The sequence below is a fragment of the Scatophagus argus genome, chromosome 3 (assembly GCF_020382885.2).
Source record: "Scatophagus argus isolate fScaArg1 chromosome 3, fScaArg1.pri, whole genome shotgun sequence".
NCBI lineage: Eukaryota > Metazoa > Chordata > Actinopteri > Scatophagidae > Scatophagus > Scatophagus argus.
The window spans coordinates 18,783,636-18,810,679 of NC_058495.1; the positions used below are offsets into that span (position 1 = coordinate 18,783,636).

The 27,044-nt window shown below is 41.5% G+C and overlaps 2 protein-coding genes across 3 annotated transcripts; both read right to left on the minus strand.

Annotated features, from left to right (window-relative positions):
• Positions 1-873: 873 nt before the first annotated feature.
• ubap2a (ubiquitin associated protein 2a) lies at positions 874-15,336 on the minus strand. 2 transcript variants are annotated; one of them, XM_046384400.1, is made up of 27 exons: positions 15,186-15,336; positions 13,179-13,316; positions 12,613-12,690; positions 12,293-12,403; positions 10,197-10,359; positions 9,979-10,059; positions 9,833-9,896; positions 9,255-9,352; positions 9,014-9,072; positions 8,846-8,916; positions 8,498-8,681; positions 8,108-8,378; positions 7,669-7,973; positions 6,586-6,812; positions 5,821-6,106; positions 5,251-5,290; positions 4,944-5,118; positions 4,537-4,588; positions 3,659-3,974; positions 3,397-3,488; positions 3,113-3,163; positions 2,896-2,989; positions 2,392-2,808; positions 2,196-2,300; positions 2,032-2,099; positions 1,742-1,933; positions 874-1,660 (listed from the first exon to the last, which is right to left on the minus strand). In XM_046384400.1, exons 2-27 carry the CDS (start codon positions 13,272-13,274, stop codon positions 1,565-1,567), a joined length of 3,792 nt encoding a protein of 1,263 aa, XP_046240356.1. In that variant the 5' UTR covers positions 13,275-13,316; positions 15,186-15,336; the 3' UTR covers positions 874-1,564. The 2 variants fall into 2 exon arrangements, with proteins under 2 accessions (XP_046240356.1, XP_046240357.1); XM_046384401.1 differs by having other exon boundaries at positions 13,179-13,293; positions 15,186-15,274.
• A 244-nt stretch (positions 15,337-15,580) lies between these two features.
• On the minus strand, positions 15,581-25,581 carry dcaf12 (DDB1 and CUL4 associated factor 12). Its single transcript, XM_046384408.1, has 9 exons — positions 25,154-25,581; positions 21,594-21,884; positions 20,587-20,865; positions 19,987-20,047; positions 19,578-19,771; positions 19,012-19,077; positions 18,258-18,420; positions 17,775-17,953; positions 15,581-17,593 (listed from the first exon to the last, which is right to left on the minus strand). Exons 1-9 carry the CDS (start codon positions 25,211-25,213, stop codon positions 17,435-17,437), a joined length of 1,452 nt encoding a protein of 483 aa, XP_046240364.1. The 5' UTR covers positions 25,214-25,581; the 3' UTR covers positions 15,581-17,434.
• Positions 25,582-27,044: the final 1,463 nt, after the last annotated feature.

Sequence of the window (27,044 nt, forward strand, 5' to 3'; positions counted from 1 at the left end):
TAGATGCTCGTAAACTGACCTTCAGTTGGTCTACATTAGATTAAAGAGAGACAAGGGTCACAAGTTTTAGCTTGCAAAGTGATGACTGCATATTCAAATGAGGGGAAAACTTTGAAATAAGCTAAATGCTCAATTGAGCTAATCGCTAAACTGCTCCGCTCACCTCTGAGTCGAGGATAATAACTGCAGCTCAGCAGATGAAGTTCTGTTGAAGGTGCTGGAGTTGCGTTTAATGATATAAAAAGCATCTGCAAAAAAAAAAAAAAGTGTGAATCTGGGGTTACAATACGTAACTAATGACACTTAAACATTTTAAATCTGTACAAAAAGGAACCATCAGTGGCTTCACATCATTACCGTTTATTGTAGTATCATCGGATTTGGAGCGTGTTATTTTATGGAGTGTGTTTATTATTTTGACTGGAGACATAAGTGAATGGTGGATATAATAACCAATGCATGAACTAAATCGGTCCCTTTGAGTGTAATATTATCTCTGGCCATTAGATAATAATACCAGTGACAATACATTGTTGCTGGTAGCTGGACCTGCTCAACCTGTTGGCTGAGCTTAAGCTTTAGTACTCTGTGAATTTAGGCACGAGCCCAAAGGTACTGACATCAATACTGCCTGAACGCTCTGCACACTGACATCCTTTGGTCATATCTCAAATATTTTAATAATTAATGTTTGTTACCTTGACTGTCCTGCATTATGAGACCGGGAAAACACGTCGGAAAGAATCATTCATTTCAATCACTTCAACTTTGGTTCATATTGATTAGGACGATACTGCATGCGCATGGAAGTTGTGGGTCTGAATCCAGAAAAAAACTACGTGGTTGGTAAAATACTGATGCCAGACCCATAAGAAATGTTCATAACTTTTAATTTGGACAACAAGGATTAAACCAATGTTAAAATGACATCAAATCCAAGGCCTGGCTGCTGAATCCAGCCAACTAGTAAGAGTTGAGGAATGAGAGACAGATGGAGGGAAATGGGGAAAGAAAAAAAAGTCAGACTATCAACTCAAGTCACCCTCAATATACGGATTCACAGATGCGGGAGACCAAAGTTACAAAAACATATTTCCTCTAAAATAAAAAAAAAAGGCCTTGTTGTGAAAATGATGTGTAGAATCTATGTACATCATTCTCAATTCATGTATGCATACAAAAAAAAATCCACATCACAAGATGCTTGTGTTCAAGTATATTCACCACCTTCATCTCCATGATTTAGCATTCTTGTCTTTCCACATTTTTTTTGAAATAAAACGTCCTTCAAAATAAAAACAAAATGCAGAAAACCACATTTTATGTCCTACCAATACATATATACTGTATAAATACATACATAAATATATTTTACATACAACAGCCATAAATTTGAAAAGGGGATATACAGAGCAAAGAGGAGGGGGCGGGAGTGGTAGTGTGTGTTTTAGCTTGAGTTCTAAAATGGTTTGTCCCTCTATGATCTCATCAGTCAGATACGCAGGTGTGGTGTGTTCGTGTCTGTCCGTGTGCGCGTGCACACACACACACAGATGTAGCCATCTCAGTTGGCCCAGTACGGCGAGCTGCCGTAGCTTGACTTGTTTACTTGGCTCTTCTGCTGCAGGCTGCTGGACTGGCCACGCTGGCTAGGACCACCCTGAGCATAGAAGAACAAGCATGTGAAACATCTGGAAAAACTCTCACATGTGGAAGTGCTGAAAACATCTGGGAGTGTTACCTGTCCATCCTGAGCTAGATGGTGGTGTAGCAGCTGTGAGTGTGGTTGCTGGTGAGGCAGGATGTGAAGGAATGGGGCTGGTGCATAGCCTCCAGGAGCTGCTCCAGGGTTCAGAGGCCCTGGACCTCCCAGTGCTGATGGCAGGCTGAAGGGAGGAGGGGTCCCCGCATGGAAACCCTGCTTATCAAAAGACTGCAGACAGAGGATAAAATATAAATCACACTCTTCCAAATCTTGATATTTATTAGTATGAACACTAGCTATGGAGCGTTCATGTGTTTGAGGCTCACCTGGGTCTTATTGTAAACACTTCCACTGATGTCTGGCACACCCGAGTTACTGGACGTCACTGAGACGCCTAGCAGAACGATGACATTCACATGTAATGATTACAAACTACATTAAAAATCCAGTCAAGATATTAAAATAAGCATGTTTTTTTTTCCCTTCTTACCTTTCCCGGGGCCAGTAGCAGCAGATTTGGCTTGTGCCTGTGAGGAGGAGTTGTATCCTTTACTGTAGTCCACTCCTGCTGGCCCTGCTGTCAGCTCCTCATACCCTGGAAATGAAAACATCCACCTTCGAGATCATATAAAAATAAAAATATTTTGGGATCACTTACTGTAAATTAATTGGTGGTGTTCACTAACCTGAGCTGAAGGTGTGCTGGCCATAACCGCTAGGCTGCTGTTGTGTCTGCTGCTGGAAGGGGCTCGCCGAGGGGTTCCCCAGACCAAGGCCCATACTGTGCTGCTTGGCCGAGGCTGGTCCTGGGCCCCCGGGGGGAACAAACATGGTGGGGCCATACTGGAAGGCGGCAGCACTGGGTACGGCACCGGGCACGCCGGGGTAGTAAGGCAGGCCTGTGTAGCTGTAGCCTGGAGGCAGAAAAGCCTGCTGACTGTTGTGGTGCTGCGGCTGGCCCTGTGGCTGAGGCTGGGCCTGAGGAGGCTGAGGTTGGGCCTGGCTCTGTCCTTGGCTCTGGCCCTGAGGAGGCTGTGGGGCCGCCAGGCTTGTTGGGGGTGCTGGGGAGGTGGAGTCATTCCTGCCAAACTTTGTGACTTCACCTGAGAAACGGGGGGAGATGTAAGGTGAGAACTAACACTGGATTTTAGGATTTTAGACAACGCCGGCAAAAGGTGAAGGAGCTTTACCTGAGTAGGGGTTATTGGCTAGGCTCCCATCTCTGCCAGAGAGAGTCGCTGTGGGCCCAGGGAATGTGATTCCATAGTAATCCTGCAAGGAGGGCTAAAGGGACAGAAAAGGATCAGGAGAGGAGCAACACAACCACCAATCAGGTACAAAATACTTGAGTGAGGACTAGAGAAGAAATGAAAAACTGTTCCAAGAGTACAGGGTGATGAGGCTCACCATTGGCAGTCTGGACTGAAGCATATGGAGGTCCTCGTAGCCATAGATCTGCTGTGAAACACAAAGAACAAGTACGCTCAGCTAGAACCACAAAATGTGTTAAAATGAAAACTTACACACAATCTTGAAAAACTAAGAAAACAAAGACTAACAGTGCTCTGATGGGATTCAATGTGTCCAAGACAGTTAATAAATGGGATGGACAAATATCATGTTATGTGTTCTGTGATTTAAAAGAACAACGTGTCCATTACAATGGTCTCAGATCCCGAGGGGCTACTTACTGGATATGCTGGTAGCAGCCCCCCTGGGCCCATGATATACTGGTTGGGCAGTAGAGGCGGCACTCCCTGGGACAGATTAGGAGGAGCCTTACCTGGCAATACAATGATGGAACAACCATCACTTCTATGTACTTTTTTTTTTAATGTGAAGAAACAGCAACAGTCAAACCTTTTGGACTTGCATCATCACGGGAGCACAACACTGAGCGAATACAACCCATCACACACAAAGACGGCCAGCGTCTGGGGTCAGTTTGCGTACCAGTGGAGGAGGAGAGCAGAGGCGTGGTCCTTGGTGCAGAGAGGTTGGACGTGGCAGTAGCTCCATTGGAGCCAAGTCCCAGCACTGTGGTGGCGGCGGTGGCAGCAGAGTGATGTCCGCTGGTGCCTGCAATACCACCGACTGTGCTGCTCAAGTTGTTGCCCATGTTGGGCATGTTGGCCAGATGGCTGATGCTGCTGCTACTGTTGCTGCTGTTGTGGGTTGTGTGGAGAGCAGAGGCCGAGGGCTGCGATGATGTGTAGGAGCCAGAGGAGGGGGCCAGGGAGCTTACACTGCTGCTGTCCCCACTGGTGTACTGTGGATGACAAGGACTTTTGAGTATATGCAATGCATGTGTATAGTCTCCGTGTGTACAGTATTTCTGTATGTATTTATCTGTATTTATATACTGCAGCCCAGGAGTCTTCAACCATTTCTGTGGACACTGGTTTACCCTCCATATTTTACACTGGCAGAGTATGAGCTTTGTGAATCAGCATCAATATAATCAGACTGCAAAGACTGATCTTTTAAAACAGCAGGGAAAATTAGTGAAAGGCAGACAACCTCTGCTGAAGTACAACTAGAACTGTAAGTAGTTCAGTATTTTTGTGATCCATCCTGTCCTCACAGGACCTTCATCACTTTAATTGTTCCATGGTTATCACACAAAATAAAGCTTTTATATATACTGTGTAAAGTCATGCTGACCGGTTGTAACAAATGAAAGTTGAACAATTAGTCAATTTTTTACTGTATTAACACGATAGCATGTAATGAAATGCAGCTAATGCTGAAATCATACAGGTTTATGCCGCATTTAACAGATTCAGGAGGGTTGAGCCATCGAGCTTGTCAAGGATGAGAAAGACACTTACAGTAAGAGAGCTGGAGCCCAGAGCTGAAACTGCAGAATGGCTGCTGACATGGCTGTAGAGTGAAGGCATAAAGGAAAGAGTGATAATCTGTTGATGTTTACTGTTGGGACTATGACATCTTCATAAGAATTCAGTCTGCATGGAACTACTGTCCTGAACTGCTATGCTTTTTTTTTGTTGTCTGCAAGAGACAGTTTTTAACATTAACAAAGAATCATTATGTATTCACAGATAAATATAAAAATGCAACGAGGAGTGGCAACCACTAGTATGCACTCATGACTTTAGGTTGACCAGACATGGTCAAAAAAAAGGCAGCAAATTCAACACTGCAATGAATTTGATGAAGGCTCCTTTTATTGCCAAGTCAAAGCTGGTGATCAGATTGCCATGTGAATGTGTGTCACCTGTTGAGAGAGCTGAGCTGGCTGGCAGAGGGCAGGTCCTGTGCCAGGCTGGAGAGCGCGGTGGAGCTGTGAGCAGGCAGGCTGGAGGGTAAGTGGGAGGAGGGTGCTGAGGGACCATTGGCGCTTATGTTCAGAGATGGCGACTCTGGCTTCGGTGTAGAGGACGCTGATGATGCTGAGATAAGGATATAAAACGTCTTCATTTGTATCATACTCAAAATAGCATAGCCTAAGAAGTATGGTTGGTGATAGACGTTTACAATAGAAAATATCCACTGAACAAATAACTAAATAGCAGGTAACTTACTGTCAAGAGCAGCAGAGGTCCTTACACCATTAAGACCATTCTGGTGAAAAGGAAAACACAAAAAACACAGCTCAATGTCTGCGTATACTGAAAATAGATCAAGAAATTACCATATCTATATGACACACATACACTGTAGGAGCAGGATTCTGTGAGAAGACCACAATCACAAATAAAAATGTGAAAAATCAAACCTAAACAGAACTGATGCTATTCCTGTCATGTTTGATAATGGATTAAGACAGTTGTCTTAAGGGGCCGTGGGCAGTTTTTTTGGCGAGGGATTGCTGGCAAAGCAAATGGTTAAACAAACTAAGTTCACACGGTCAGACACAGTTTCCCATCATAGGGTTGACCCTCATGGGACCCGTTGACCTCTGACCTGCAATTTCTCAGTGTCACGCTGTTTACACAAGATGTAAAAAATGCAATGCTACTTTGCAACAGACTTTACCAACATTATTTTTCTTCCAAGGAATATATATGGGCAATTTTTCTTCTCAGTCGACTACAAAAGGTTGAAAGCCCTTGAAAAAGGGATGAGCATTCCTATTGACTATTTCTACTCACCATGACTGGCCCCGTGGCCTCTTTGCTCTGGGAAAAGGCCAGTCGCGTGTGAGGGGACATGGCCCCATCGTAACTTCCCCCCACTGAAGAGAAGTGAGAGGAGGAAGGGACAGAGGAGGAGCTGGAGGAAGCTGTTGAAGAAGAGGAGGGAGGATTGGTGGAGCTGGCAGTCCCCAATGAGGAGGGAGTGAGGCTGGGCAATGCCACTGAGGAGGAGTGATATACTGGCTCTGATGAGGAGAGCGACAGAGGCAGCGCAACGGAGAGTGGGCTGCCCAGTGACTCACTGCAAGACGACAGCAGGCAGAGAAAAAGTTATTAGATAAAATAAGCCAAAACAAGGAATAATAGATTTGATATAAGCACTAATGCAGGGCCCATTCAAAATGTTACTGTTTGGCCAATTGCTTTCTCAAGAACAGTTCATGCAAACTACATCATACTGACTTTGAAGGGTTATCAAAACAATGACATGATGATTAATTGGGTATAATCAGCAATTGATTTTTCTAAAGATTATTTTCCGAATTACTCGATTAATATAACAATTAATTTACTCAGCATAGCCTAAATATAAAAACCTTTGCTCATTAATATTTCAGTATTTTATTCAGTGATCATCTAATCACATAACTGCTGTACATCATACACTTAAACTGATTGATTTTTTTCATGTGGGCCTTCTCAAGTGGCTAAAATGAAAACTAAAGTGAAACTCCTCAAATTCACAGTGTTATACTAAATAAAGGTGATTAGTGACAGCACCTGAGCGGTTTGGAGTACAGGCTTGTTTGGGTCTGGGTCCCTGGTCCTGGCGCAGGTGGGGCAGCAGTAGCAGCCGGCGTGCACTCCCTGGATGCCGCACTAACACAATTGTCCACAACTCCGAACTCTGGCAGTGCCGACTCCGAGCCAAAGTCTAGAGCTCCAAACTGGAGGTTTAGCCCGGGGACGTCAGCCGAGCCAGGCATCTCTACCGCTGTGGAGGGGATCTACCAGGAGGAAGGGGATTCAGTCAGGATTTAAGACCATGATCTTAAGTTAATGTAACTACTTGTATTTGGCAATTTGCCAAAGATCTGCTAAATAATGTAAATTTTTATTCATTCATTGTGTCCTGTTTTTTTTTTTTTTTTTTTTTATCTCTATTAGGGCTGCACCTAATGATTATTTTCCTTACCAATTAATCTCCTGATTATTTTCATGATTAATTTTTAACTGTTTAGTTATAAAATGTCAAAAATTGTGAAAAATGTGAAAAAAAAAACAAAACAATTTTCCAGAGTTCAAACGAACATCTTCAAATTGGTTCTTTTGACCCACCAACAGTCTCAAAGTCCCAAAACTCAAAGATGCCTCATTTACTATCATAAGTGATATCATAAATATCATAAGAAAAGCAGCAAATCCTTATGAAACAGGAGTCAACCAATGTTTGACATTTTTGCTTGAAAGGTGGCTCAAACAAAATGATCAATTATCAAAATAGTTGGTAACTACTTTTGATCAACTAATCTGTTGCCTGAAGCTGTTGTTGAAAAATCAAGGGTACCTTTCAACTGACACACTGGAGGGCTTTTAATTTGAAACCAGTACACAAAAGGCTGAGTTTGTAGTAGTAGTAGTAATGTAATAACGTAACAGGACTGATCAAAATGACACTTCCTATCAAAATATGACCATTTATATGGTACTTATATGGTACTACAAACACAGGAAGTTAGACAGAAATGAAAGCCTCTAATACAAGTCTGGTACCTTCTGCTGCTGATGTCAATAAAGGCTCCAGTCACTACCTGAGGAAATACTGTAGTTTTACCAGACAGAGGTTTTGCATCCATCCCCTACCTTTGATGTGGGAGGTATCCTTCGTTTCTGTCCCTTGAGCTGTGGTCGTTGCTGCTGCGGTGTACTGCCACCCTGAGGGTCCAGCCCTGCACTGGGGGCAGGAAGTTTGACACCAGAAGCAGCCATCACCGGGCCTGCCTGGGCTGGCGTGCTGGTGTGCTGGGGAGCAGGCGAGGCTGAAGCGGGGGGCACTTGCTGTTGCGATGGAGGACTGGGTTGACGTGCCAGGGGCAAGGAAGGGCCCGTGTGCCTCTGAACCAGCTGGCTCAGCACAAGAGAAGGCTCTGGCTGCAGGCCAAACTCACCTGCAGACACAAAAAAAAGCAGGGGACGTGGATTTTTAAATAGGTATACATGAAAATCTTCATTAATACGTGTAACAAAAACAGCCATACTTTCATGCGCGGCTGCCCTATGACTGTCTCACTTGAATACTTACGACTGAACTGCGAGGACAGCGAGGTGGTGTTGGATTCTGAAGCCTTCATTTCCCAGCTAGATGAGGAGGGTGGAGGTACAGGTGCTCCCAGGCCTGGCAGTCGACCGATGGAGGCATTGCTTCCTTGGGTGCTGACAGGAGGAGCAGCCTGGGATGAGGGTAGAGGACCCAAGCCAGGACCCTTCAGCTGTTCTAGAATCTGAGCACCAGCACTGGGCTGAGTCCTTTTGGCCTGGCCCAAGTCCCCAAAACCAGCTCCCAGAACTGACGACTAGCAAAGGCAGGATGAGAGAGTGTCATCATCATTATTTGTTTACGTGTGATAGATGAAGGAATGTGTATAAAAGAAGGGTGCACAGTATAAAAAGCAACAGTTTTTCTTTTTTTTACCAGAGCAGCATGAGCGTAGCTTGTGCTGCTGGTAGCGTTGCGGCTTGGTGCCGGCTGTTGTTGCTGCTGCTGTGGTGGCTGGTGGTGGTGGGAGTTGGTGAAGACCAGACTCTGAGAGGAAGAAGAGGAAGGTGGTTCTCTTCCTCCACCCACAGGCTTCTGCAGCAGAGAGGCGAGGTCCAGACTACCACAGAAACACACGATAAAGACATTTGGAAAATACTTGCAGGACACCAAATCAAAAGTTGACAATGTATGTGTGTTATAGATTCATTTATTGAAATTAATTTTCTCTGTAATAAGAGACTGGGGCAAACAAATCAAATTAAATTTGAGCCAGTTCCTCACCTTTGCCCAGGTGCAATGTGATTCTCAGCAGCAGGTGCACATGAGGAGGTGAACACTTTAGTCTCTGAGAGCTGCAGGAACACATAGAACCACAAAAGATAGAAGGGTTAACAAAACTTTGTCCTGTGTGCTTGATGCTGTAATGTGCTATCGTTTGTGTAAACTCACACTAACATCCTCACTCCAGTCCTCAGCTACCCAGTCTTCCAAGGTATTCCTCCAGGCAACTAGGAGACAACCAATAATGAGTCAGAGTTCAAATACAGGTGAGGATGAGCAGATTAACGAGGTGCAGGATGCCTGCAGTTTATGGACATTTTCCTAAAATACACAAAGCTACATAATACTGTCTGCACAAAAAACTGCCTTTACAGGCTAAGAGTGACATATGTTCTCTGAGAGAGCTTACCTGTCCCATCTGAGCTGTTATTGGCCACTGTGTCCCACACTTCAGTTTGTGTGGTCCCTGTCCCAGCCTCTGAGGTATAGTCTGCAGGATTGAAGGTCCTAGGAAAGTCAAAACGAGGTAAAGTTACACAGAAAATAAAATAAAAGGGGCAGGGAATGGTTGACTGCATGAAATCAGATTTAATTATTTTCCTAATAAACAGCATCTGGAGTATTACTGTTTATTACAAATATGATTCCTATTAGAAGAGGGATGACTTCTTGCTTTCTCGGATTTAAGGTGGAATGTAGAGGCTTAGATGGGTTATGTCGGTTAATTTGTTCTGATTATATTTCATTCTGATGACTGATAACTAAAGACTAATCTTTAAAGAGCAAACATAAGGCTTTGAAAACACTGCATGAAGTCAGTTGCAAGAAAAATGCACCACATACACTCATTCACAAACCAAAACCCAGCAAACAAAGTTAAAAATGTATTTTTCTGGCCTAACAGAACGCTTTGGTACTAATCAATTTACATCTAAAAGAATGTAGAAACCTCCAGTGAATGTGTGTGTGTGTGTGTTGCCACATTACCCCATGCCCTGGGCTGAGAACCGGCTCCCTGCTGGTGCCCTGCCTCTGCCTCGACCTCCAGATCCTGCATAATATTCACACAGAAGTCAAGAATGTCCACTCAAGCCTTTGGCGTACTGTGAGCCTGGTAATGCGCATGTGCTCACCTCGGCCACCTCTGAGCCTCCGACCTCGATCTGAACCTCTGTCCACTGGTGTCATCTCCACACCATTCTCCTCCGGACGTGCTGGACGTGAAAAAAAAAACCAAAAAAACAAAACACTTCATTAATAGCATGCTGTAATCAAACACGAAACACAGAGGCTACAGAAGAGACAAGACTCTGAACTAGATTTGAATTAATGGCAACATTAGACTCCATACCCTGTCGGCTGCGACTGGCCCCCTTGCCCTTGCGGTTGGCCGCTGCACGGCCCTTGCTAGCCTCCCTGTCTCCTTTCTTCTCCCTATTCTCCTTGTTTTCCTTGCTTTCTGACGGACCCTCCTTCACCAGGGGTTTCTTCTTCCCAACTGTCTCCCATGAGGCCTAAACACAGAGCAGGAATGATAGGACAGAGGAGAATTAAAAAAAAAAAAGAGAAACAATACAGAAAGAATATATTAAAACATGTAACAATGTACAACAAGGTGTGCATTAGTGGAGAACAAACTATATACTTAGTAGTAACTAAAAACACTTAAGCAGTAAAACCACCAACATGCTTCAGTGAGTAAAGTGAGTGCACTTTTAATTAAAAAATATTTCTTTGTCTCCATTTCAGTGATATTTTGCAAATGTATTATGTCAAAGTAGCATCTGGCATTCTGCAGCTGACATTTGACTGTGCGTATTTTGTTCAAGAGGATACCAACCACTACAGGAAAGACTTCTGGAAACAGCTACAAAAAGCTGTAATGCCATGCTATGTTTTTGACCAACTTATGTGCAGAAGTGTGCACTATGCAGCTGTGTTACGTAAGAAAAACAAATACCAGAAGAGGCCTTGTAGTACGGTAGATATTCAGTATTAAATTACTCATATTAAAATTCAGGTGAAAAAAAATACTATAGTCCTTTTGTTTATCGCAGTTAAGATTTCAGGAGAAGCAGATGTAATCACAGGGTTGCAGTATGCACCAGAACAAGAGACTTCCATGTAAAGGGGAAAACCAGGTATTTGCTATTTTTGGATTTCCCTGAAACAAAACAATGGTATGGGTAGCCGTCTGACTGGCTGCCCTACCCGACAGCCTCTCCTTGTCATCCACGGAGGATGGCATTCTTCACAAACGTTGGGACACGCACTCTGACTCGCAACATACAGGCAGAACAACATCCAAGTGTTTGCCAGACATCTGGTACAATGTCTGACTTTTCTCACTGAGCAGAAGACAACAGGCTAAAAATTCCAGGTGACAGAACACACGAGAGACCAATGTCACAGAGTTTTACCAAGTGCCACCTGTCTTTGTTTATTTGCAGAATATATTTTCAACAGCTTATACACAACAACTTTGTGTTTTTCACAACATTTGTTCATGTTGGGCATGTTACATAACTTACATAACTAACCTAATAGTGGTGTGCCACGAGGCTTTGTTTCCCTCAACTCGGGAAAAGAGCAATATAAGAAAACTCCCCTCTTTGTTGCTGTTACACATGCACTTGCAGCTTGACTGGTTGTCTAGACAGGGCATGTGTCAGCTGTGGTTTTCACTCGTACGTTTCATGTATCTGACAGAACAAATCGGATTCTGTTTTAATCAAAACAGCTGTCTTCTCAGGCTGAGCAACGGCTTGAATTTTGCTTTACATGTGTGTAAAAATGAAACTACAGTAACTGCGATCTGGGCAACAGCTCATGTCTGAATACCTCCTGCAAGGAGATTCTGGAGGTTGCACATAGCCACCAACAACCAATACCAACCAGCAAAATACAGAGAAAATACAGATAGGGCAGGGTCTCTGCAGACAGACACCATCACACGTTTCTAGGGGTTCTTAAGTGATGATTTAAAGGAGTTTATAAATTGTTGCTTCTGGAAAGTCCTGCATAGTATACCTTTAAAGAAATTAAAGGTATACTAAAAACAAAATCAGAAACATCATAAAACACACATACAACCCAGCATCTGTTTTTGTGATTACATCTGTGCTTTTCTTACTGTGACAGATTAAAATGTCTGCTGTGAAAAAAGGTCTGTTAGATTCACAGCAGCACATGTGCAATTTAGAATGAATGAATGAATGCATGAATGACAATTCTCACTGATTTTCACAGTTCAAAGTGTTATTTTTGCCCCATGCTCGCAAATTATCCAAATTTGAATTCTCAGTAAATACAGTTATTGGACAGGGCTGTTGCATATTCTGTCTTCCAAACAAAAGAAATGTATTCGCACTGTATGAGACAGCACATCCATATAGTTGAAAAAAGCCCATAGCTTAAGTTTAAGAGGCGACTGAAAGAGACATTTACCATGTCCGAGGTGCTCTCCAGGAGGAAATTGATGGCTCTGCTAACATCCTCGTTGCAGTCGTGGAGCGCTACCATGCACTCATCCTGGTTCTTCCCAGTCACCTCCATCAGCTGTGGATACAAACAAACACACATCATATTACAAAATGCCCAGTAGTCAATAAAGGTATAAGAATGACAGAATGCACAGTGTGGGTCACGGCATCACAAACCGTCTCTCAATCCATCAAATATGATTTTCATGGGTCCATGTACAGCAGTGAAGTTATCAAAGAATGTGACAGTCTTGTATTGTTAGCTAAATGCAAAGTCTTTCTCACCTGATTAACTTTGTCCTCAAAGTCAGCATCATTCTTGTCATAGATCATCTGGGCAAGCCGGATCTGCTCAGCAGTAGCCTGCAACACAGAGAATAGGTAAATTTTTGCGTTGCATGGTTGAAGAAATACCTGCAGACAGGTGCAGGACTTTCACATATAAACAAACATCTGCTGCATTTAAGATATTTAAGATCTTCCCAAATGAGTTCACACAATGTTGATTAATCACTGCAGATAAAATCTTTTTTTTTTCCACAGTAGACTGAAGTTGTGTGGCAACTTTCCTACAACTGTAGTGCCATTGTGCTATTTGTTACATCAAATACAGGCTCTGCATTACTGCTATTTAAACAAATTTACACATAAGTGTTTCAACAGTCTTTGTATAATTACTCTCACTGAAGTTCCAACTTGAGGTTGTAGTTTGTAGTGATGGTGATCTATCTGATGACATGTTGTGAGGTTTATGATGTTTTGTGCACAGCTGTGTTTTCTCTCAAAATTTCTGTGACTCAGAACAGTGTGTTTTTGTTGTGTCTTTTGTTCAGGTGGTGCTGGTGGCTCACCTGTATCTGTTTTTGTGGCTGTGATGTGTGAGTGGTAGCAGGCAACGGCTTTTCCCGAGGGCCCCGGGCCTTGTCGCTGCCCAGAGAGCTCATCATATACAGTATATACAAAACTCTGTATGTACAAAATAGAAAAATCTGTAAAGGAAACAATACACATGGAAGGATGAGTGACATCAACCAGCAGTTCTTAAACCCACAGATTATGTCTGAAATACACACACACATTTCATTTACATTGTTGTTATGTTAGAGCCTAAATACTTTCTCTTCTGTGAGTACAGAGGGAGTAAGAGTTTAATACCAGAAATATGTGCTGTAAGCACAGCTAAGCCTTATTGCACAATCATGAATACTGGCCTTATGAAGACTGTAAGACACACACTTGGCCCAGTGACAGAACAGCTTTGCTAAAAATCTAGGTCAAGGAGGGAGAGCAAACCAGTGTCCTCTAACAAACACCACAAACCACAGAGTGTGAAGCAGAACCAACACTGCACATCCTGACCTCACATTCCCTCTGACTCCTGGATAGTTTATATCAAATATGATTATATGTATAAACACACACCAAGACTAATCACTAAACTAAAGCAGTGAAATACTGAATTCTTCTCTGTACCTATTTGACGACCAAGTCCTGTACAATTTAAACACTATGGGCAAACTGGGTGCAATGTGACATTAACAAAAAAATAACAATTTTCAGTAGCAATACAAAAAACATAAAACAACCATATACAGGGCTTTCTCCCCCTGCAAAATAAAGGAGGAGAAAGCTGGCTGCTAAACACACTGTAATAGAAAATACCTTGTAATGCTACTCAAATTGACCATAGTGTTCATTACCAGAATAATAATTAATAATCTCCCAATTGACCCATTTGTTTTATGTCAGAGAACAATAGCAATCCAGTTCACAGCGCTTGAGTGACGTTGGCAAAGGCACTGCTGCTATTGGCTGCGGTACGGAACAAAGCTGATAGAAAAAAGACGAACTGATTCTAAACGCAAAATGTAAAAATCTGTTTTTATATCTTAACTAAGAAACGCAAGGCGGTGTCTGCAATTTGTATTCCATATTTGAAATATAAACATATCAGCGCAAGTATCGACAGTGTTATACACCACCACCACCGACAACAACAACAACAGAGCAATCGTTCAGTAACAGCACATCTAGACTGAACATCAAATTCATTTTGGCATACAGAATTGCCAAATCAGGGTCTACATGACTGAGGTTGAGTGACAATCAGCCACAATTTCTCCCTAGTAATAAAGCAAGCAGAGTGTTGTTTTGGACCAAGGCTAGCGTTAGCCCGGTGCTGTTGGGTTACTTATTTCTGGAGTCCCCAAATGGGACCATTAGGTAACAGTTAAGGTAACGGTTGACATTACGCGTCTATTTAGCAAAAACAAACCAGATACTCGTATAGTCGTTTCTGACTCATCACTAACTTAAGCGAATTGGTGCTGTTGGTACTAAGGTCCCTTTGTCCTCCCTAGCATGAACTCAAGTTAGCTACTAACATGCTAATGCTGACACTACACCGTCGATACTGAACAAACGATGCAGTGGGGACGAAGCTAGCTAACGATGCTATCAAACGTTAAATCTGATCTAAGTTGATACCCGACGGCTATATAACCGGCCTGCTAAAGTCTTTTGTGTATTTATAGATCCACACGGTTATCTTACGATAATGATTACACGAGACTTAATCTCCACACGTAGACAACAGGCTAGCCAGCTAACAAAACATAGCTGTATTAAATCTAAAGTAAAAGGCCTGGCAGCGGGGCACAATCCCATCCCGACATTTCTCGCCGGGGAACAAGACAACAGAAAAATTGCGAAAGACATCCCTCGCAACCCCGTGTAAGCAAAACAATGAAGGCAGCAACCAACTATATCGGCGAAAACGCGCTTAACTGTATGGTTTAAAGGCGCTGAAAGAGAAAAAGTGAACTTGGAAAACATAAGAATATTAGTGTTTTTGTTACCTGCTAACACGCTTCACTCGGCCAGCAGCAGAAACGGTGGTCACGTGACGTGCGATGCCGCGGTAGATGCTCCGCTCTCCTCTCCGGGTCACAACTAATTCCTTAACCTTCAATGCTCACTGTCAAATTAAAACTAGGACTGAGGCTGGATTTTTATGTCTGATTACTCCTTGTGTCTATGCTGTGCTTATTGTGGGTTCACATAGTGTAATAATTTCTACATTACATATGATTACACACGAAGCAGACTGGTCTACCATTGACCCTTTTCTGTCCTGAAAGCTACTTTATGGCTGGATGGCACTAATGACAACATCTAAGTTAACATGAACCCATTTTAATTCAAAACAAAACTGAAAAATAACGCCAAGCAGAACAAAAAAAGAAACGTTACATCAATATACATTTTATTTTTATTATTTACTCTTTTTTTTTTTTAAAGATTTAATAGCTTGTTTTTTTTTCAGATGTCTATGTTACAATATCCTCAGATTCAGTCATTTGTAAAAACATTCATGAGGCATGTATAAAAAAAAACAGGGCATCACCATGTTGACAGATCAATCCACACACTTTCTCAGACATATACATAAAAATGTATGCAATTGTCCTTATGTATTTTACACATACATATACACATTTATATATAAAATACACTTTAAAAGTGTTGGTTATTGTTCAATTTGTGTTCGTAATTGGGGTTTCTTCTCAATCTGTCATTATCATGAAAACTGTAGAAAAGGAAAACTGATTGCCTGTGGCAGTCTTTCACAGAAAGACTTGAGGAAGGCAAAAACATAACTGAAGCCTACCCTGCCTCTACCAAACAAGGAAACAAGGAGAATCTCTCAGTCCTTGGTACAAAAACTAAAGAGGAAAAAAGATTTTTTTTTTTTTTAACAACTGTGACTACAAATGCATGTGGCTGCAACATTGGATGCCACCGAACTGCTAGATGGTTGAGAAGATCAAAGTGAACTACTAGAGCTCTTCTTCCCAGTTCCTGTTGATGAGTCCCAGAATATTTGGGGATGGAGGGTTCAATCCACTAATTAAAGGCTCCTCTATCTATCCATCATCATATTTGATGATACTTTACTTAGCTTAGCAAAATCTTAAGGTAAATTCTGTAGTAACACTAGAATGGTTGGCAAATCAGGATTTGAACACCACAGAGGGACAAACCTGCTGAAAGCTTTCTGGTCAAAGAGAACAGGAACATAAGCAAAGGGCAAAAACCCACCCCAATATATTCTTCAAAAGAAGCAGGTAGAAATACCTGTGACCAACTGAATAAATGTGACAAAAAGGGAAAAATAAATACAAATAAAGTTAATTAGAATATTTGTGGGGGTACGCTTGTCAAATCACACAGAGTCAAAAAATAAAATACACATTTGTTGGGAATAATTAATAGCAGAGCAACAACACTCATTTAGCAATCTTAATGTTTCTCCTTTACATCATCTCAGTGAGCACAGTATAAACACAAAGTCCCATTTTGATTGGCTTCATCGTTTTACTTCCGAAAGGAGAAGAGAGAAGTTCTTTATGATTGTTGTGGGACAGGATGGGCTGTCCCAACCAGGAAATATTCTCTAACAAACGTCAAACTGCACTCCGGTTCAGTCCTTCAGAAATGTATTGTCTCTTCATTCCTTCTTCCTCTCCCCCTCTGTTTTTATTGCCGACCATTTCATTGAGAGCATGAAAAGAAACTTCTGCGAGAACATTCCACAGGTGTTTCACAAAGACGCTTGTCGTTTGTCACAGAGGAAGCAGCAGTAAACACTATCTTTAGTACTACAAAAACAAGCCGGCAAAAGACCATAGCCTAATCCCTGTGGATCGGATGTAAATATTTTAAATGATGAGGACATTTATTACTTTTGTCAAAACTCTGAGTTCCTTAGTGGCAGACTTAGCAGCTCTTGAGAAAATTACTAGTTAATAAGTTTGTACATTTTCATATAAAAAAACCAAGTAGTTGATGTGAAAAAAAAGGAGAGTGGATAGTGTAATGGTGGACACAAAGATACACAACAACAATATTCAAAGCTGTGACACAGTGGGGGCAAGATCATGCTCCTGAGTCCACGTGTGAGCAAAACAGAGTGACAATTTAATGAGCAAGAGGGATACCTAAAGACAGTGACGTCAACAGACCAAGAGGGAGAGGGATGGAGGGACTGGTTAAGTAAATATATGGACGAGGATGTAGTGATAGAACGATGGAGGAGATGAAAAGGCTAGCTCCACAGCCCCGCGTAGTTGCCGTGCAGGCCGGAACAGAGCGGTCCACCTGCTACAAACAGCTTGGTGCCAGAGTCGTCGTAGCAGTGGGTGTACACCGCATTGGGGAAGGAATGAATGTCTGAGAAGTAACTCCTCCACGTCTCGTCGTGATTCTGAAAGTGGGGCAGAAAGTTGGACAGCAGGGGAGGGGAGGTTATGGATGAGGAGAGAAGAAAAGGAAATGTTATGAAGATTCAGTTAATTCATGACTATAATGCTGTAACATCTGTGTCAGGCCAACCCCAGTTTCATCTTTCAAAAACAGAAGCAGCTTGGAGAAGAAAAACTGTGTACCAGCCAGCCTTTCCCTGTAGTGAGCTTGAGGATGCCATCTCCTGGGCACTTCCGGTAGCCCCCGGTTGGATTCAAAGGGTTCTCCAGGAATCTCTGGGCCCGGATGTCGTAGAAGAGAAGAGAGCCTTGGCCGGTGCCAACTGTCACAATGTGCTCATAGAAACTCACAGATCTGATCCCTGCACACACATACACACAGATGTCTTAAATACAAAGCTTCTCAGAAGAAAATCCCAACCCTGTCTGCCTGTCTGAGCTTTCCAACTTAAAAGCTGGGTCTTTTGTGGGCTTTAGGATCACTTTCTGCCTCACTCTGGGCCCTGACACATACTTAACAAGTAAAGAAATAGACAGTATAGCTGTTACATTTATAATATGGCTTATTAAATTATTTCTTTTAGTCAGGTGGGAAAGGTATTGCAAACTCGTAGACCGCTCACCGCATGTGCCATTAGCTTCTTCTGCTGTTTATAGATCACTTACCGCTTCCTCTCTCTCTGGAATTGACAGACTTGATGCTGTGTGTAGGCTGCCGTGGATCCAGAAAAGAAACATGGGCCTGAGAACCCACAGCATACACTGACCAGTCCTGTCCATATGCCAGACACACATTCTCTTTGCAGTGAGGCAGCTTGGTGGACAGTATCTACAGTACAGAAACACACAGATTGTTAAGTAGAAACCAAGTAATGGAGCCCAGTGATTTCATTTATCCACAACTGAACAATAACAAAAGGTAACTGACTAACCCTATACCCATCGTTACGTCAACTTTTATATAACTAATAATGAAATTAGTTACAGTTATATGCATTCTGGAACATAACTGGTGGTGTTGTGAAAGAGTACCTGAGTTGATTTGACTTTCGCAATACATTTTACAGACTGTGGTGTCCCGCAACAGTGTGGCTTGTTCTTCGACGATTTCATAATGAACCAAAATTATTTTTGACACCTTTCATAATAACAGTAAAGATCTCTTAAGTTTTGTTTTGTTGCTTCAGCAAAGCATCTCTCACACCCAGTCAGCCTCCCTGCCCTTTGCTGTTCATGCACGTTCTCTCACGTATGAGAGGGGAAAAAAAAGAAAACAAAGAAACACCAGCAATGAGGTAAACTTGTGTTATCTCCAAGTCACTCTGATCACAATTAGTTGAATGTTTCACCCTGCACATTAATATGCGTGGAAAATGAATCACATAAATATTATTAGTCAAAACTATGTATTGTGATTTACCTTGCACAAGTTGTGCTCAGCTTTCCAGAGGTGGAAATAGCCGTCTAAAGACACAGCACCCAGTTCCTGAAAAGGGGAAAAACAACATGGGAGGACAGATGTAAATGACTAAAGCTGTGACATGTAGAGGTACAGCAGCCAGAAACATAAGCATTGCCAATCAACTTCTTGTAAGAATTAAGCAAATAATCCTCAGTATCAATGCTTTCTGTATCAAATACTCTTCCCCTATGGGCTTGAAAGGACATTATAAGAGTTGTTTCTTCCTTACCAGGCTGCCCCTCATGATTATTTTCTATAGATTAATCTAAGGCTAATTTATTTATATTTATTTATTTATATATTTATTATTCTAAGATTTTTTTTTATTTCTTGGTTAATAGAACAATTACAACCTCTCCAAAATATATATCCAACACTTTTTAATATTTCAATGTCTCTTTGAATTGCCTTCTCTCAAAATTGAAATAATATTACTTGAGTACTTAAATTAAAACTAAAATGGTTATGATAGAAATTAATTTCATCACTGCAGTAATATGCAGTTGCGTCAAGATGAAACTTACATTATGGTTGTTGTTGAAGGCCAGAGCACGAACTTTACAGTTGTATGGGTTGGTATATTCTTTTGGGATGTCCTTGAGGGCACGGTGGGAGATGTGGGCGTAGGAGGGTACCGACTCCTCGTTCTGGCTGCGCTCTGCCTGGCTCATTACTTCCTCTGTCACCTCCCACAGGCCCATGGAGCCATCTCTGGACCCTAGGAATTTCAACATAGAAGAAGTATAGAGATGACAAATTGTTTCTACTACCTGCAATCAAAAGCAACAAATCAACATAAGGATTGCCATCAGGGTATTTAAAGGGCATCAACTTGGAATCAGATAAAGGGACTTGTGCAGTCATTTACCACTAACTTCCCAGTGCTCACTCAGCAGTGTCATTCATACGGCCAAGCCAATACTGACAACTCACCAGAAACAGCCATGCTGTCACTGATCCATGCTATGGAGAAGATCCAGTCATTGTGACCATCCTGAAAAACAAAGGATCACTTTGTAAAAAGCAAAAAAACTGCGATGTATGTAAGATGAAAAAAAATATTGGCCTGCAGATGTGGCCTATAGGCCACCACTTGCTGTTCACTGCTTTGAGGGAATCCTGTCCAAATAATATGTAATGTTAATATCAGTTGTCTCTAATATTGACAGCTTTTGTGCAGCAAAGTGGCCCTTGCACATAGCGAGGTTCACCTCCAGGAAGAATAAAACAATTGGTGCACTAGGAATAGGCCTGCCTACTCCCTTTGCAACTTCCAAATGTTGCTTATTTCACAGATATGCGTTTCTTTGCACATTCATATCAAATGGTTACATTTGGTGCAACATTACAGCATCACACTCATGTAAAGTTACAGGACTGCTGTTTGGTGAATGATTATCCTCAATACATTATCAGCATTGCTTGCTTTGCTGTTGACATCTACCCAGTGCTTTATGTTATAACTCTTGCAAGTTCCTCATTCATCAACACCCCTCTCACAAAATTCTCAAAGATGTCAACTACACCACTTACATCTCCAACACAAACAGGGTCCAGTGTGGGCAGCTGGTAGATGGCCAGGCTGTTGGGGTTGTCTCCTCCAGTGGCTAATAGCGTCCTGGAGGGGTTGAGTTCAATAGCATGGATCCCGCAGCCCTGCTGGTCCATCCGGGAACGAGAGCCTGCCATGGAGTGGTAATGCCTCCCTGCCACCACTGCATTCACTATCCCCGAGCTTCCACTGTGACACTCCCTGTCCTTCAGCATGGGAATGCGTGTTATCTGTCCTGTTAGGACATCAGCTACAAATAGCTGCAGGTAAAGGAAGAAAAGACATCAGGTTAATAGGGTTGCATGACATGGATTACAGCTGATACAGCTGATGGATAATCACTTTCTTCTCATGGCCATTGCGGAACAAATAATTACACATTTTTGAATTTACAAAGGAGCTCACAAACTGTAGTTTAGGCATATTTGAGGGTACAGAATGGTAAGATGGGGGTGTGAGGCAATAAATGACATCCAAACCACCAGTTTCCAACATAGTGCCATGGCTTCTGATTTGGAGTTACCGACCCTTGTAGTGCTTTACACAGCAAAATGTTCCACTGCATACTATATGGCTTATGAGTCCTGTTGACCTATGTCATTGACAGTACACTGGGATATAATCTTAAGGTCACCAAACTGGAAACTCTTATCTGCACCTAGAAATTAGAAACTTATGTTTGAACTTGGCATACTTTTCCTCCATGACTCCAGCTAACCCCCCATCCACAGTGTCTTATATTTAGTTCACAAAATATTTAACAGTGGAGACACAAGTGAAATAAGTGCTTCTGCCAAACTCAGATTTTTTTTTCCATTTTACAAAATGAATCTTATTAGGTTTCAGGCAAATAAAAGGAGGCACTACGTCACACTGCACAGTGCATGTAATCTTACTGATTAAGTGATAGATATTTAATCAGATTTACTCAAAGAGTTATAAGTAAATGGAGCTGCCTAACCAGTTTAGTAACAAAATGGCATCTCACCGTGTTGCATTTGGTCCCACACACCACCTGCCTGTGGTTGAGCCACTGTGAAGCAAACACCTTGTTGAGTCGCCCCAGAGAAAATTCCCTCTCCTTAAGGATGCCAGGGAGCCTGCCGGCTGCAAAGCCCCGCAGGCTCCGCTGGAGCCGCAATTCATGCTGCTGTTGAGGCCTGAACTCCCGCCCCCGGAGGGCACATACCACTGATCTCCGACTGCACCACCACTGCTGGGCATGACGTGATGAACAAGAAACACGGCTCCGCTTGTGTGGTGCCTGACACCAGCCCAGCTGAGGGAAGAGAGAACAGAAAGGTCAAGTGCCTTAAGATTTACTGAGGGGAACTCCAAAATGAAAAAAATTCAAGAGCACACAATGAAATTTAGGGGATCAGTGAAAAATGTTTAAGTAATACAGGTTTACAGACAAACAATTTATTTCATATATATTTATACTGGGTGTATGGGCTGTTATAAAATTACTAATTATCAGTTAGATATTACACATATTCAACATGTTGGAATTTTAATGTCTTCAACCAGTTATGTTTAATTTATACAGTACAGACAAAAGTATTGGCACACCTAACCATGACACCAACGAGGACTTTAATGATATTGCATTCTATGGACCATGCTCTGTGCACTGGGGCACAGTCATGCTGGAATAGAAAAGGGCCATCTCCAAACTGTTGCCACAAAGTTGGAAGCACAGCATGGCCCAAAATGTCTTGGTATGCTGAAGCATTAAGATTTCCCTTGACTGGAAGTCAGGGGTAGAGCAGCCCCTTAAAGAGGTGTGTCTGGATACTTTTGGTTTAAGTGGGCCTACATATAGAAAGTCACATTTAGTTTAAGTTTAATAACAGTACTACTAAGACAGTTGAGTGTCTGTTCATGCAAAATCAAAACAGGTTAATTATTCCTCATACGCTGTTAAACACTTTCACATACTCTCTGAATAACACACAAGCTCTGAGATGCAGGTATATTGTATCTTGGAATCTGTCAGCAATAAAGTTTCATCCTCCTGTCATCTCAGCCAATCAGGAACCCTCTCCACAGCTTCAATAAGAACAGCAGCCATTAAGTGATGATAGATCCATAAAAAAAAACAGAAATAACAGTCGGATCCAATCAAATAATCACCCAGGAGAGGGAAGAGGAGTTTGTTTGAGGAAGATCAACTGCATTGCTTCAAATCTTTTTCACTCCAAATAAAAACTGATGGGCATATATAGCGATGTCTGCACAACAGGCAGCCTTTCCTGCTCAGGCTTCCAGACTGTACAGGGAGCACTGAGGAGATGTCTGTTTACCTTTCCTTACTTCAGGGCTAATCCAGTTTATTTCTCCAGCAGTTGGGGAAACAAGAGATGATTTTTCTTTGGCTGCATCTGAAATGCCATACTAACATGCGATTTAGCAGACTGAAACAGTATGTGAGAGTTTTTAGTATGTCCAAAATCCTAGAATGAAACCAACAGTATGCTAAATCCATACATGCTTCCAGGGAAATATTACAGTTTAGAAGCACTAGCAATATGTCAATGTAAACCACAATACAATGCATACACCAATCAAGATAGCTCTGGTGTAACACCACAGTAAGTCAATTTTGTCAATTTAGTTTCGTAAATTTAGTTCAACTTTGGCATGGGTTACCTGGTACTTCATTCATAAGGGGGGACTCTCAGACATGCACTGAGCATTAAATTATTATTTTTTTTCATGGTTCACAAATATTTATTTTTAGGGTCAAATGCCAGTGAAATACTAATGTCGAGGCTTTTCCTTTCACACATGCACTGGAACCATAAACACACTTAGGTGTAACCCAGGAATGTGAGAGGCCAAATGCCTTGACCAGTTGGCCCACACATCAACTGAACTTTAGACTGCCAGTTCCTCAGCATGAAGTCTGTGCAATGGGAGTATTACAACAAAAGCACACACTTGAACCCCATCACTGACACATCATCAGGCTGGGTCAATACAGGCTCAGTGCACACAAAGGCACTGAATTTGATACAACATCCACCCATGTATCCTGGTATTGTTAGCTGTTTATTATGACGGTGCAGAGGATACCTATTGTTAGCCAGCAGACCTTAGAAGATCTAACCACAGAGCTACAGAATATTAGACAAACACATACATGTTATTAAGTGTATAGGCAGCATCACAACAGGGTAGCCAGTCAGAGCCATATCTATCCATTAGGATATCCGTTTAACCTTTGCAACACTGAGCGGCCTCTTGCTTTATGGGCATATAAAAATCAAATCTGGTCCGAGCCAACAACGCTCTGCTATTCACAGTTTACTACTTCAGTTCAGAGAACACCATTGAAATTTTCTTGTTTTTATAGATATTTTAGTACACTACAAAACTAATACAGGATCATAGCAAATTAATTGCAATTTGCTAAAATGATATCATCTGAAAACCCCCACAAACGAAAGAAGTAACTGAAATTGGCAGAACAGTTGGTCCTGTAAGTAGGTGAAAAAATCATCATCACATAGCCGTCTTTTTGACAATTTTGATCCTCTCACAAAAACTACAAAAGCATGTAAATTTACATCACAATAAAATACTGTTACAATTACTGTTATGGATTATTAATTGTCTAGCCCTGACTTAATTATTTATACCCAATTTAATTTGTGTAACAGCCCTGGGCAAGAGAGAAAAAACACAAAAAGGTGTTCATGACACCTGGATCTCAAAAGAATCTGTGTTGTCTTTTGTCTGATTCGAGTGATTAATAGACAAAGAATAGGTTTGCGCTATGTCTGAATTTAATTTCTGCCCCAGACATGACATAACATTGCCAAGCACTTTCTGGTTCAAGTCAAAACATATTGTCTGGGGTAAAGAACTAGGCTCAGAACTGACTACTTGGGAAAGATCTTCGCTCTGACTATAAATGTTGCCTGTCAATTAAGCGAACGTCCAATTCATTCTCAACCTATGGCTAGTCTGTAGCTAAATTAGCTAGTTAGCATAACTGTTAGTTAACGTTTCACCTAACATTATCGCTAGCTAATCACATAGCTACAGTTAGTAGAATAATAATTCGATGGAGGCAAATTCACATTTCAGTGATAGATAACACAATTCTAGATGGTGACAACCGAATAACCTAAACCGAACAAGGAACTGACAATGTTAACTACCAACGAAATGTTATTTAATAGTAAGAAGTATTGAAAAGGACCTAAGAAGATGAGGTAGCAAGCCCTTTAGCTAACGTTAACCTAGCTGTCGTATTGACAAACAGACAACGAACTGCCGTTGGCTAACGCCATGCTAATATTAGCAAGTACTGATTATCAAACAGTAACACAATAAATTATTGTTTCAAGAACGCCCAAATTGTGCTATTTTGTTAACACATGTTGTTGTAATGTGTTGCTGTTAGTCATTAATAAGTTAAAATGTCATCAATATTTGTCCATAACATAGCTTACATCAGCTAAACCTGACTACTACAGTTGCAGGTAGCATACACACTGACTAGCTAGCTAATATGGATCCACACCGGTTTCCGCCTACCTGTTGTTGTTCCTTGGGCTCTCCTGCCTTCCTTTTCCTGCTAACTGTTTTTCTCGCCATAATCTGATACACACAATTCCCTCACCCACATGGAGGGTAAAAGTGACGCTGGACACTGGATCATATAATGGCGATATGCTATTTTGTTCCTTGGCCCTCGCTAGCAGCGTCCGACGAGGAGGAAGGGCGATCACATACGGGAGAGGTTGGTTAGTCGCTGGCTAAAATGATCGCTTAATAACTCTCGTAGGTTCGCAAATAGTATTAAACTCGGGCTGTCCAACCTCTTCAGTGTCGACACAGTCGCTAGCCACTGCCAGAGGGTTCACGCTCTTTTTTTTTGGTGCCAAGTCGCGTCAGCAGCGGCGAAAGCACTGAGCAGCGCGCAGCCGCACTCAAATTAAACATCAACAAAAACAAGGTCGTACGTGAACGAGGGCGTCGTGCGTGCTCGTTCACGCCGAGTAAGTCCATAGAGCAGACGATTCTGACGTCTCTTCCTGTTTAAAGAACAAATAACTTTTCAGTAACAAATTTGTAATAAAAATATTTGCAATTATGTTTAATATACACAAATATAAATTCTACAATAGCAAGCCTTAAACGTATTAATAGAATTCAATCAAATCATAAGCTATCAAAAGTTTGTGCTCTTAATGTTTTTGTGATGATTTACAAAAATTATAAAAATATTAATATATTGATATTATTTTATCGACTGTTTATTGGTGTTATTTACGTCACATCCCCTGGTAAGTTTATTGTGGCTGCCACTAACAATTATTTTCAATATTGACTGAATTATCCATTTTCCCACAATTAATCAATAATTCTACATAAAAAATTTGAGCAAAATACACATCACTTTCCCAGAGCTCAGAGTGACATCTTCAAAATGCTTCTTTTATCAAACCCACAAAACCCAAAGACTCTTCACTTACTATCATAATCCACAAAGAAAAGCAGGAAATCCTGATATTTAAGAAGCAGAAAAGAGTAAACATTTGACATTTTTGTTTTAAAAATGATTTAAACAACTAACTGATTACCAAAAACTAATTTTCTTTCAATTAACAAATCAACTAATCAAGGCAGATCTTATATTTTTAATTGTTACTGTGAACATTAAGGACTTCTAGTCAACACCTGGACAATGTCAGGCTAATGAGAAGAAATCATACATCTTAATATTTTAAAGTATTCAGCGCTGGCTTACTGGATGTTTCTGAAGATGGCCATTATCTGCATAAGCGCAAAGACATGGTTGACATGGAAATCTAAAATCACAGATGATTGGGCACTATGTCTGAGCTTAACTCAGGTCCATAAACAGACATTATTCACAGCATTGTAATTTTCTATTTAACCCTGAAGAGCTCAGGCAGACTAAATATGGCCTCTATTCTCATGAATAATCGCCTTTTTTTCTTGTTGACTAGGCCACACAGTTGGATGTTTCCAGTTGTCACTGACAATACCTGGACAAACAATCATCTGTATTGTTGCCATCTTTTTAAATGAACAGAGAATAAAAATGCATTTGCTGTTGGAGAAAACAAGAAGCAGCAGAGTTGTACTTTCTCACCAGCATCGTTCAACAGTCTCGCCACTGAAAAGATGTGCACATTTAATTGTGTGAATTTACCAGATCATTCAAGAAGAAACTGAACATTTCGCAAATCACATTTAAAGAGCGTGGAAAAGAACACTTATCTCATCCATATAAACCCTTTGATGCGATACCCTAAATAATGAGAGCCTAGTTACGCTTCATGCCCACATAGCTAGACCGCTTTATAAAAAATGGGAGGAGGCATTGATGGAGGAGGCCCAAAACCCGCAATACTGTATTCACTTCAACTTGTGAGACCGTCATAGGTGTGGACATTAA